Genomic DNA, 13,293 nt, shown 5'->3' on the forward strand with positions numbered 1-13,293 from the left:
GGCTGAGGCTGATGGGAGTTGTAGTTCAAAAAAGTAGCTTTTCCAAGCTCTGGTTGAATGCAGCCCTATGTCTCTTACAGGGCATGAGCCTGCTCAGTCCTCATCAGGCAGTTTAGGGATGAGTCTAACAAACAAGCATTTGTATGCATACCTAGGCTGCAGAAACTAAGTCTGGGCAAATGTTCTCCAATGAGAACTTTCAGCTGAACATGGCAAGAATGAAGGGGTGAAGCTGCCATCTGGTTTACTTTCCCCCTGTCTGCTGAAGTTTTGCAGTGGCAGTAGCGGTGATGATGGCAGCAGCAGAGCTATTTCCAGCTGGTGGTGTTCACTTTTATTTCCCATAATTCCCTTGAGAATAATGTACATCACCAGGCACCATTGTTCTCATATGAATCCTGGGGGAAAGCTCAGTGCAAAACAAAATGGGCCCCCAATTTTGGGTCAGTCAGAGAAGAAACATATATAATGCCACCCCGGGCTCCTTCTGGGAGGAGGGACAGGATAAAAATTTAATTAATAAGAATAACTGGAAAGGGAGGATACTGTTCCAAAGCTGACAGGCACAAAATCACTGTTAGAAGGAATGATGATGGTACATACAATCAATAGCTTCAATAATATTTTACCCTACAGAAAATCTATGCAACAGTAAAATTCACTGGAATTACCAATATTATAACATATTTCTGTCCATGGTCATGAAGGTCTTGAATAAACTCAGGGAGGCCTGCAAACTTTATTGTATCATAAGTAAAGTCTTTCTTGTCTTCCATGTAGTCAATATCGGTATACTGAACATCCTACAAGAAAATTGAAATCATTGTGAATATAAAACATCTTGAAGCTTTTAAATGGTTCTACTCTCATATTTCTCATTTATATTGGAAGCAATGTATTATACTGGAAAGGTTTTTGTCCTGCCTAATGATGACAATAATGCTATCACACTTCTATACCTTGTCAGAAATCTGAGTACGTAGCAGTAAAATGTTCCTCGACATTTAGCAGGACAAAACCAGCAAGAAACTTACCAAGTATTTATAGCCCCATTTCAGGGCTTTCCACTGGCCCTGTTCAGTGGCCGGGATGCGTGGTGGCCAGAAGAAGGCTGCTTAACCAGCAGAGGTAAGCAAAACTACAGCCAGCACCAATTTTGGATTGCTACACCAATTGTTTGTATTCATCTCGGTTTCTAGATACAACATTCCATGAGGTAAAGAGATCACAAGCAGGGTTGGGGGAGAAATTTGATTCAGTTTTCATTTAAAGCAGAATTTATCAAATTCACATTCTCTGAAACAATATGAGAACCAAAACAGCCATCCTTTGAAATTCGCACTTATTTGAATTTTGTGAAGTAGTTCTCTAACCGAGCAATTTTTTGTTTTTTTAAAAAAATACATATTAGGGGAAAGTGTGAACAAAATGGATATACTGGGGAAACTCAGAATTCAGTTAAAAATCTGACTGAGATTTAAAAAGTCTTCAAGTAGGGGTGGAGAGAAGTTTAATTCAGTACACATTTAGAGCCAAATTAACCAAAATCACACTTTCCAAAATAATAAAAAAAAATGTAAATGTACTGCCTTCAAGTCAATTCTGACTTATGGTGACCCTATGAATAGGGTTTTCATGAGGCTGAGAGGAAGCGACTGGCCCAAGGTCACCCAGTGAGCTTCATGGTTATGTGGGGATTCGAACCCTGGTCTCCCGGGTCATAGTCCAACAATAGCAGAACCGAAACACAACCATCCTTTTGCAACTCACATTGTTGAGGTGCAGTTCTCCAACAAAAAAAGTTTTAAAATGTGCATTTTAGGGGGAAATGTGCATAAAAATGAATGAGTGAAAATAACATACAAAAATGTATTACATTAGGAGAAATTGCTTGCAAAAATTTGTACAATAGTCAAAACTATATACAAATATGTGTTTATTAGAAGAAATTTTCACTAAAATGCTGGGAAATTTTCATGGGGATTTTTTTTAAAAAAATGCATATTGGTGCAGAAATGTGAAGAACTAATTTTGAGACTGGAAAAATGATAAACTGAGTGAATCAAAATTGACATATCATTCCATCCCTAACAAGTGAGCTCCTTCTTTATCTTCCCCATAAAATTTCTGTACTTTATTTGTGTCATCTTTATCAGAGTGTAGTAGCTAGCTTATGGTTTAGGATACTGGATCAGAACTGGGGAGACCAGGGTTCAAACTAGGGTTGCCAGGCTCAGGGCCTGAGAATGATTCTGTATCTTTAAGAGAAGAGAAAATTCAGCCAAGTGCAGGTTTTCTTGCAACACTGTAATGGGAAAAACCACAAGGTGAAATTCTCCCTTTCTCCTGCACAACTTTTAAAGATACAGAAGACCTCTTGGAGGCTGGGCCTGGCAACCAAGACGTTTTCTGTATCTTTAAAAGTTGTGCAGGGTGAAGGGAGAATTTCACGACGCCCAATGAGGGACTTGGGGCCAATTGCTATTCCCTAGCCTAATGTCTCATGGGGTTGCTGTGAAGATAAAATGGGAAATAACCATGTGTGTTGCCTTGAGCATCTTGAAGAAAGACAGAATAGAAATGAATTTAGAAAACAGAACCCGGGTGTAATTTTTCATCAGCGCTGGTATTAAGCATGGTTATCTTCAATCAGGATTTACAAAATTAATTGCTAAACCTGGTTTCAAACTCTAGTTAAAAGCTAAATCTGGTTAGAGTTAACCAAGGTTTATGCCACCGGGGACATAACACACCACTATGATTAATTTTTATTTATTTATTTGATTTATACCCCACCCTTTCTCCCAGCAGAAGCCCAGGGCGGCAAACAAAAGCACTAAAAACACATCAAAACATTATAAAAACAGACCTTAAAATACATTAAGACAAAACAACTTTAAAAACATTTTTTTAAAAAAATGCTGAACAGGAAGGGGAATTTGCACTAGAAAGGATGGAAAGAAGGCGTACCTTAGCCTATCGGTTGCTCCCAATTTTTAAGCATGCTTAAACAATTGGAAGCATTATTTCTGCATCATACCCCAATGTCTGGATCTGACAATCCTACCATGAATGCATAGGTATTAAGACCATTTTCTGATAAAGTAGCTTGTTCATATTTAGTGTATAATTTTACTCAGACAGCTCCTCATCCCCTGCATACAGCAGTAAATTCAGAAACTCAAATGCTTTCCAACTGTGCTGTTCATGCATGTGAAGCCTGAATAACAACCATTTACTGTGGGTTGTATAATTCATCCCCTCACCTTCCATTACTATGGGAACCTGTTGTGTGGCTATATTTTATGTAATTTCCTCCCTAATATATAAAACAGTAAAGTGGATTGATCAAAAGTGGACTTCAATACTCCAAAAAAAAAAATCACATTACATAGAAAATTGGTTGTCCCCCAAATCCAAAATCTTTAATCATAGCAAGAAAATACCTTTTCACATTTCTGATGAAACGGACTTGTTGGCAAAGTTAGCTGTTCTTTGCAATAACTAAATATTCACAGGTGTGAGGAAATTTAGCCACTGTTCTCATTTTAGTTCTTCAGCCTTCGGGGAAGACATCCTTCCTACAAAGCTCCCAGTAGAGACAACTCTTTCTAAAATGACATATTTGATTTTGCCATCTCTATATTCTTTTATGGTTCCTCAACTTAGAAAACTTTATTGAAGATGTATCAAAACCTTGTTGCCCAACTAAGAGACTAGTCTTCAGCTATTGCACAGGTGGTGAACCTCTGGCCTGCAAGCCAAATGCACCCCTCCAGACCTCACTATCCAGTCCTCAGGACTATGTCAGATAGGGTTGCCAAGCTCAGGGCCTGAGAATGATTCTGTATCTTTGAGAGAAAAGAAAATTCAGTCAAGTGCAGGTTTTCTTGCAACACTGTAATGGGAAAAATCACAAGGTTGCCAGGCCCAGCCTCCAAGAGGTCTTCTGTATCATTCTCAGGCCCTGAGCCTGGCAACCCTATTTGTCAAGGAGAGGGTGGGGTGGGGGTGGGATACTGAAAGCTTTTTCTAGCAAACAAAGAATGAACTCAAATTGATACTGCCTGTTAGGTCAACGGAATGCTTTCGAAGTGGCTCCAGCTAAAATATCCCATTCCTAGTCTGTGTGTGTAGTATAGACATCTCTGCCTTTCACTTGACTGGAACATAGTCTACTACACAAAAGCCCAGCAATGGATGTGACTTATCTTTCGTGTAGTAGACTATGTTCCAGTCAAGCAAAAGGCAGAGATGTCTATACTACACACACACTCTGCTTTTGTCTCCACCCAATAATGACATTCAGCACCTAGAAAAAGGTTGCCCATGGGGGACTGTTGTCCTCAGGCTGAAAAAGATTATCCAACATTGTCCTGTTGAAATTCCAACTAAAGGTCTCTCCCCATCAAGTGAATGATCTCTGGTTGCTGTAAGAGCGAATTCCAGGTTAGTCCAAGCATATCCCGTTGCTATCAAGCCATTTGTCAGCCACCATGAGTGTCACCCATCAGGTATAATAACTCTGTCAGTATTTCACATGTTTATTTGACTCAATTCACACATACCGCTAGTGGCATAGTAGCTGCTTCCTTAAGCCAAAAAAACATGTAATGATGGCATGCATTTGAACAGAGGGCAAATCTTGTAGATCCCACCTGATCAGTGTCCATTCTTCCATAATAATCAGGTGAGAAGGATTGCCACAGCCTGGTATTCATATGCATGCCATAGCAAAATAGGAACTGACCACAGCAGGTCTTCTCCCAGTCCACTAGAGGTATGTGTGAATGGGGCCTTGATCTCAGACAAAAGAGGACTACCATCCACTGAACTTGCCAATCAGTGCTGACCTCTCTTTTCACATAACTATTCTCAATATCTGATTAACTCCCCACCCAGACCCAGGGATAGAATGATCTGTCAATTTCAATTCTCTCAGTTTCTCATTTTTTAATCTTAAATTTGGTTCACCACATTTCTGCAGCAATTTGCAATTTAAAACTAATCCTCATGAAAATTCTTCAGCATTTTAATGCATATTTCTCCTAATAAATACATTTTTTGTATGCAGCTTTGACTAATATACACATTTTTGCAAGCAATGTATCCTAATGTAATGCATTTTTGTATGCTATTTTCATCAATATATTGATTTTGTGCACATTTTCGCTAATATATACATTTTTGTAAACATTGCTTGGTTGGTAAACTGCATTGTAAAATTCAAATAAGGATGAATTTCAAAGGGTGGCTGTGTTTCGGTTCTCATATTGTTCTGGAAAGTGTGATTGTGATACACTTGTGAACTGAATCAAACTTCTCTCCAATTCTTACACACACAACCCCTCCCCCCCAAAAAAACACCACTTGAGTTCAGGGGCTATTTTACCATCATGTAAATTGCCCCCAAAACTCCAACCAATTTTTTATATCATCATGAACATTTCAGAAGTGTTGTTTTTTTTCCAACCAAATCATACCCATAATGCATTATAGCACCCTCCAACCAAGAAATTATTTCCACCTTAATTCAATCAACCATACCCACTCCACCAAACCCCTTACATATGGTATTCCAGCTGCCCGATTCCTTTCCACTGTGGCTTTCAGATCATTAAGGTCTGTATAATTCCAGCGACAAATCTGGAACCCAAGATTCCAGTAGGAAGGCATCCATGGAAGTCCTATCAGCTGCAGGTGTAAAACATGAAAAGAAGCTAAAGAGTAACCTTGGCATCACTGCACGTCTAGAGTGAGAAAATGATTTAGTGGAAGATGGGCAAAAAACAATCCACACTTGGGGACTATTCCAAATAGCCTGCAGTCTACAGATCTGCCTACATATTATACTTATATCTAATCATTGTATGTGCTTCACATCTCCTTTCTATTTTACATAATTCCTAGTAATTAAAACTAGCATTAAAAATACCCCAAGACTTTTGAAGCAGACTGTGCTAAGCTTACTATGGGGCAGATAAAATTTACCTACGAAGACGCCACTAGAGGGTTACAGTTCCTAACTGCTTGAAGCAGAAGAGTTTGGATGAGGATTCTAGATCCAAATCTCAGGATCCATCACAGAATCACTAGATGGTCTTTGCATAAGTCACATTCTCACTGTTTAGTTATCTATCTAATTAGCTAGGGTTTCCTTATCTTGGGTGTCACCAGATGGAGATGACATCCTACTCTATTGCTTATTTCTATTGTTCAATCTTTGGGATGCTGTGGAGGTTCTGAACCATGTCTGGTGGTAGTTTTGGACTGGATGTGGGTACAAACTGTAGTTTAATCTATTGTTATTTTGAAGGAAATAGTGATATTTTGAACTGATAAATTATTCTTATAATTGATATTTTAGAGGCAGATTTTTTGAAGGAAATGTCAATATTTCCTTCAAAATACCAATATTTTTAAAGGAGATATCATTTAATTCAAAATATCGATATTTCCTTTGCAAATATAGATATTAATATCAATATTTTTTCTGAGCAAAAAAACCTGAATTGGTAAAAGCAGCAGCTCGTGGTGACAGAATGCACTTGAATTGATGCCAGCCTGTTAGACTGATGGAATAATTTCAAACCAGCACCAGCCAATGGATCCCATCCCTAGAGCAGCCCCAGGAGTAGCCCACATAAAGTGCATTGCAGTAATCCTGTCTCAAGATTACCAATAAATAGATTACAATGGCCAGGCTATCCTGATATGGTCATAGCTAGTGTACCAGATTATATTTACGTGATGATGTAAATAGGAAGTGAGCTACATTGCTTGGCTTAACTTGGAAAGAAGATAACTTGCTTGAAGAAGATACACTTTAAAAAAATCTGGAGTTGGGATGGGACTACATCTGTGTCAGCCAGGAGCATTCTGCCTTTCTTTGAGCTATGGTTACAGCCTAACTAGAAAGACATTAGATTTAAAGTCACAAAGTAATTGAGGCAGACATCAGAGGAGAAGACAAGGAATGTAGTATAAACTCCAAAGAGCATTGGAGAAGTTAATATGTAAATCACTTACTACATCCTCGAGCCTTTGGTTCATTGCTCCCTTTTGTCTTCAAGGAAAGAATTAAAGGTGTTTATTGCACATGGGAGTGTTCAGTTAGGGCCAAAAGAAAGGGAATGTGCATAAAAATAATGATTAACATGTTGCTACACTCAAAGCAACATTGCTACTACAAGCAATTTTCACTAGCAGTTTACCTTTGCTAAAGGTCTTAGGAGTTCCTTATAGCCACAAGATGCCAAGAGCTATATATATTGTTTTAAAAAACATACCAAGAGATATTCTTGGACAACTTGCTCTGGTGTATTTCCCAAGAAGACATAGAAATCTAGAATTCCACCAATTGTTCTGTATGTAACAGCTGGGGCAGGCTGAAGAGCAAAATCTGTGAGGAAAAAATATTGAAAGTTAGATTTGCATATCAGCTAAGCACTACAACTTTTTTGTTGTTGCCATAAACAGACAGGATCAATTCACAATGGGGGAAGGAGTAGATGATAGCCAGGGCTGGCGCCAGAAGACGACTACATCAGGTCCTAAAGGGCCCCTCCTTAGGGTGGGTGGGTAGCGGTACCTTCCGCGATCCGTGGCACCCCCCCCCACTGCTGTGCAGACCCGCAACAGCTGCCTGCAACATGCTCTGCCTACCTCTTGAAGTAAATTCTGGTCACCAGCACTGCAGGCACAAGTCTGCCATCAACCAAGATGATGGCTGAGGTTTCCCTAAGGACCTGATGCCTCTGCCACCATCTTTGTTGATGGCAGGGATGCACATGCATAGCACCCTAAGGAGGGGCCCTTCAGGGAGAGTTAGGTGGGATGGGCAGGTGTGTGCTGGGGCCCAGGGCAGGCTGGTGCCTAAGGGCCCTGACATGCCTGATGCCGGCCCTGATGATAACACTCCTGTGAGCAATCTCCTGATTGTTGTGGAAACATATCATGCATGGGATTCATTTCACTATGAGGAGCGTAATGCCCTGCAGATCCTTATATTTAGAGTTCACAATTGGAAGGAAGCGATTCATGAGTCTAATCCTTGAAAATATTACATTTTCACTATATGGTGTGGTGCTGTATTGATCGTAACAGAAATATGTTTTGATTTATAAGGTAGTATCTAGATACATGAGCTAGTCTTTAACAGTAAAGGTCTAAAAGGTGATGGATCACTGTTGTATACATTAGCTTTTCTGGTCTTACACACACATGCATGCATACAGTCCTTCCCCAACCCCCCAAAAATTGTTCAGCTGGCATGCTTGAGTAGTGCAGCAGAAGTCATACAAGTGAGCTTACAAAATGACAAAGAGGGCTTGTTTCCTTCTCCCTTTCTCAGCAATGCTGTTACAATCACTGTACAATAGGTACTTTTTGCATCTTATGCAAGCACATTCCATACAGCACTCATTGTTGCAAGCTAGTAGGGAAGATCCTCCGTGGCGCAGAGTGGTAAGCGGCGGTAACGCAGCCGAAGCTCTGCTCACGGCTGGAGTTCGATTCCAACGAAAGGAGGAAGTCCAATTTCTGGTAAAAGGGATTGAGGTCCACTCAGCCTTCCATCCATCTGTGGTCAGTAAAATGAGTACCTGGCATATGCTGGGGGATAAAGAAAGGCCGGGGAAGGAACTGGCAATCCCACCCCATATATACAGTCTGCCTAGTAAACATCGCAAGACGTCAACCTAAGAGTCAGAAACGACTCGCACTATAAGTGCGGGGACACCTTTACCTTTTAGTGGGGAAATAGCAAGAAAATGATACATATAGAACAGTCTTTAAAATAAGTCCACAGAAGTTACTGGCCTGCCAGGGACTGGCAGAGGAAGGTTTGAAAGCTCCATTCGTCCTGCAGCAACCTGCTGGATTTCTTACACTGGGTGTGGAGGACTCTTTCCTTCCATGGCAGCCCACTTAGTTTCTATGCTAGGTGCAGAGAAGTGAAAAAGCACTCTATCCCTCCTCCCCACCAGTCCATTCACTCACCTGCATGGAATTTCTTCTACTCACCTGCATATAAACCATCGACCCCTAGAGGAAGGCTCAGGCATCCTCTGTGTGATCAGGAATCTCACTCTACTATGGTCTCTGATTGCACTGAGGGCTCTACTCAAGTTCAACCAAATGCAAATAGAAGCCCCCTGCAGACATTCTCCATGCAACATGGGAAACATGGAAAACTAAAGGGGTGCATGCACAAAAAATTGTTGGGGGGCAGGGCTTGCATGTAACCCCCATCCCCTGTCCACACTTTTGTCCTTTGCATGATGAGATGAATGCCTGTACATGCTTAAAGGTGTTGAGGAATTGAGGAACCTGTGATATGTGTGAGGACATTAGGGATGTCCACATCTGGAGCCTTTGTGTGTTCAAGTGAACACACCGTATGACTACAAGGCTAACACTTAAATACAAGGCTGAGTTAGAATGACATGTCCACACAACAAATGTGTAAGGTAGGTGACTCCCCCCACCACAACAACTGAGTAACACCCAGTATAACTGGTTATTGTACAAATAAATGCTTGCAAAAGGCCATAAGAAAGCTACCTGATCAGAAGTATAATGATAATCACATTCACAATCCTTACCCATGGCATTGCTGTTCATAAAGAATACACCAAAGGAATGTCCACTGCTGTCTTCCAAACATAAGAAGAAAGGATGAGCACCATAGAGGTTGTGCATATCCTTTAGGGGGGGGGAAGAACAGTGATTTAAAATGTGAAGAGCTCATATGAATGTCATGAGACTTCAAAACCTATCAGGACATGCAATTTGAAATGCTTTACAAATCTGTCCAGCCATCAAAGTATAAAACTGAAAACAAAATTATCCTAAATTTCTTTTGCAGGGTTTCTATGCCTAATACCGATGAATATCAGTATCTTGGAAATCCAGCAGAAAGTGTCTGAGATTAGCTGTAGGGTTACCATTTGAGTGGTGGACCATGCAATCAACTAGACACAGATGTTCCTGAATTTAGAGGAGGGTCAAATGAGTGAAATTCAACAAACCCAATCTTACCAAAGTGACTTAATTCTTCTCTAGTGATGGCAATGGTTTGGTTGACTCTTAAAATACCATTCAATTAGGGTTATTTTTTCCAAAGTCCCTATTCCTTTAAGATCAGCCCGTTAAGAGCACATAGACAAAGGTATATTTTTTTTCCTGTCAAGGAGCCAAAATGATGGGGAAAGTTTACTTCCAGCTATTAAAAGAATGAGAGTGGTGTCAATAGAAAGCTGTCAATTATATATTCAGTTTTGATTCTCATCTCATTTCTGATGTGGGGAAATCAACTCCAGGTTGTGTCAGAGCTTGGAAAAGTTACTTTTTTGAACTACAACTTCCATCAGCCCAATCCAGTGGCCATGCTGGCTGGGGCTGTTGGGAGTTGTAGTTCAAAAAAGTAACTTTTCCAAGCTCTGGTTGTGATAAACTATTATTGTGAGCCCCGCCATCTTGAAATCACCCAACATGCAGAAAAACATTGGGTTTGTATCTAACACTGTCCTTCCATTTACAGAAGGCTCTTTGACCAAGTGAAAAGTTTTATGAATTGAAGAGGGAAAGAGATAATACTGGCATGTTCCTCGTTCTTATACACAAGTGGTTCCCAAACATTTTTCCCCATGGACCACTTGAAAAGTGCTGATGGTCTTGGTTAACCACATAATTCTTTTTCTGCCTATTGTAGCAACTGTAATGTGCTGTGCTAGGTGCTGTGTGATTTTGAGTTGTATTTTTTACAGACCCACCACTGACCACCTGAATGAAGCTCCCAGACACTAGTGGCCCATGGACTACAGTTTGGAAACCCCTGTCCTCCACAATCTTCCATACTGTCCTAGATGGTCATCTTCCCCAACCATCCACAGAAGATTTTTGTGGGAGTGCAGGACTGCAGAGGGAAGGGAGAAGCAGCAAAAATTGTCCACCTCTTCTGTTCATGGAAGACTTTGCTAGACCAGCACATGGAAGAACAGTATTGGATACAATAAACCTAAAGGTTGTTTTTTTTATCATATTTGCAGGATGTGCTGGATCTTATGGGAGACCACACAGAAAGGGGGGGGGGAAATCACCAACTGAAATAATCAACATGTCAAAAATATTCACAGTCTGAGCCTGAGGGACAGCTGCCTTGACCTTCTCTGCTCGTTTGCAACTCTGGTTTATGGAAGTGGTTGCATGCCTTAGAAAAATGTTTCTGTTGCTCAAAGGGAAAATAGTCATCAATATTGCAACGAGATATGATGATCAACACTCCCCACAGAATAGAAAGAGCCAAGCTTGAAAACAGAAGGTCAGCTCAGCACTAGCAACAAGCAAAAAAAAGAAAAGAATTTTGCATTTAATCAGCAGCTTCTGTTGAGCATCCCTGACTTTACTCTATCCTAATTTGCACTGAAGAGCAGATGAAGTGGAAAACCTGTATCTGTGCTGTGTACCACTGCAGACTGTATGTGAATGTTTGCATGATTCAGTACTCCTCTGTAGGAAAAAAAAATCCCTCCACACAGAATACTACATAAGAATATAAGAGCATGGGGACAGCCTGCTGGACCAGGCCAGTGGCTTATCTATTCCAGTATCCTGTTCTCACAGTGGCTAATTAGATTCTAGAAAGAAGGATTCTAGGCTACCATTTGCATGGCATCTAATTTTCCATGAGCAGAGAATTCCATTAGCAGAGGGAGGGTCCAAGGGCAGCTCCTTGAAAGTTCAAACTAAAACCCGAAGCAGATTCACTGCCCCACTGACATCAAAGCCACCAGTCTCCACTGCTGAGGGGCTATTGTATGTGACCCATAGCCTTCCATCAGTAGTTGGAAGTAATACAGAGGGCACACACCTTAATTTACAATTCATTGTTAACCATTAATTCTGATCAGGCAACTAAAAGAGTGTTATGGTGTTCCCTCCTCTGTCCAAAATTAAGTGACATTCAGAACAGAGCCTAAAAGACTACCAAAGAGTCTAATAAGGTTTTTAGTAAGTAAATAGTATTAGAAGACAGTGTCCTAAGAAGCCACTGTACTAAGAGACACTGCAACAGAATGTTGAAATGTATTAACATTTCCGCCAGCCAGCCATGCCCTCCTCTAAGCAGGCCATTTCAGTCTCTCTGTCTCCAAACTGACATACAACATTCTATGGTTATTGAGCATGCTTGGTCCTTGGTTGCTTTTCTCGGGTGGGGGGGAGGAGCTGTCCCCTTGGATCTTGTTTTTAAAGATTTATTGTATTTATTTAAAACTTGGGGTTGCCTGAAGCATTCTGAACCTCCCTCTTGTTTCTCAGTGGCCATATTTTGGTTACAATCCTGTCTGCATTCAGCACCTGAGTTCATTATTAGAAGGAGTGATAATGAGAAGGAACTCGTATTTATTGGCATCATTCAGGCCTCATCTGCACTATACATTTAAAACAGTGTCATAATACTTTAAACAGTCATTGCTTCCCCCAAAGAATCCTGGGAACTGTAATTTGGAGACTCCTATTCCCTTTACAGAGCTACAATTTCCAGAGTTCACTAGGAAGATTTTTAAACCACTGCGGCAATTGTAGCTCTGCCATTATTCTAAATTGGCTTCCTGATAACATCACATCATCAACCAGATTTGGCTACAGGATAATGTCACAAAGTCATATCAGAATTGGTGCAATGCTTCCTGGTCTCACTCATCACAGTCACACACTATTGCCTCATTTTGGAGCACTAGGGTGTCCATATATCCTACATGGCAGAGGAGACTCATTTATTTGCAGAGCTGTCAGAGGACAGTCCTCTATTGAAAGATGTTCTCTATCTGGATGGCTGTCTACTCCAAAGAAGAAGGTAGAGCAGGGACCTTGAAGTTGCTCATCAACAGTTACTGAGCAGACACACAGGTGACTTAGTCACAGTGTTCCCCATCATGGTAAGATGTATTGCATTGCTTAAGTGGCCACCTTATAGAGATCCCTGACTTGACATAGTTGTGGGACACTTCATGGGGGTGCAGCTTTTCAAGAACATCACCCTTACATTATACTGCAGTCCTAATTAAAAAGGATTTTGGTGGGTTCTTTCAGAATACCACTGAAGGGAGATATACCTCAGCGGCAAGCTTTGAAACTGGCTGCAACGGGCATACATCTAATATTTCTGAAGCCAAGAATATCCTTTAAATAATGAGTAGCAATTGCAGGTTTGGGGAATTTATGCTCTTAGACAATTTCTTAGGCAGTTTCAATGGTAAATACACAACATATTTCAACAGAAACTGACAG

At 40.6% G+C, this 13,293-nt stretch overlaps 1 protein-coding gene across 1 annotated transcript in view; it reads right to left on the reverse strand.

The window, feature by feature from the left end:
- Positions 1 to 13,293, reverse strand: part of SI (sucrase-isomaltase) — a 169,651-nt gene that overhangs the window by 132,958 nt on the left and 23,400 nt on the right. The window contains exons 7-10 of the mRNA XM_061637223.1: positions 9,606 to 9,705; positions 7,290 to 7,402; positions 5,569 to 5,694; positions 672 to 803 (exon numbers count right to left, since the gene is read on the reverse strand). Coding sequence (XP_061493207.1) covers positions 672 to 803; positions 5,569 to 5,694; positions 7,290 to 7,402; positions 9,606 to 9,705 — 471 coding nt within the window. The remainder of the gene's footprint in view (positions 1 to 671; positions 804 to 5,568; positions 5,695 to 7,289; positions 7,403 to 9,605; positions 9,706 to 13,293) is intronic.

This window comes from Rhineura floridana, chromosome 7, assembly GCF_030035675.1.
Source record: "Rhineura floridana isolate rRhiFlo1 chromosome 7, rRhiFlo1.hap2, whole genome shotgun sequence".
NCBI lineage: Eukaryota > Metazoa > Chordata > Lepidosauria > Squamata > Rhineuridae > Rhineura > Rhineura floridana.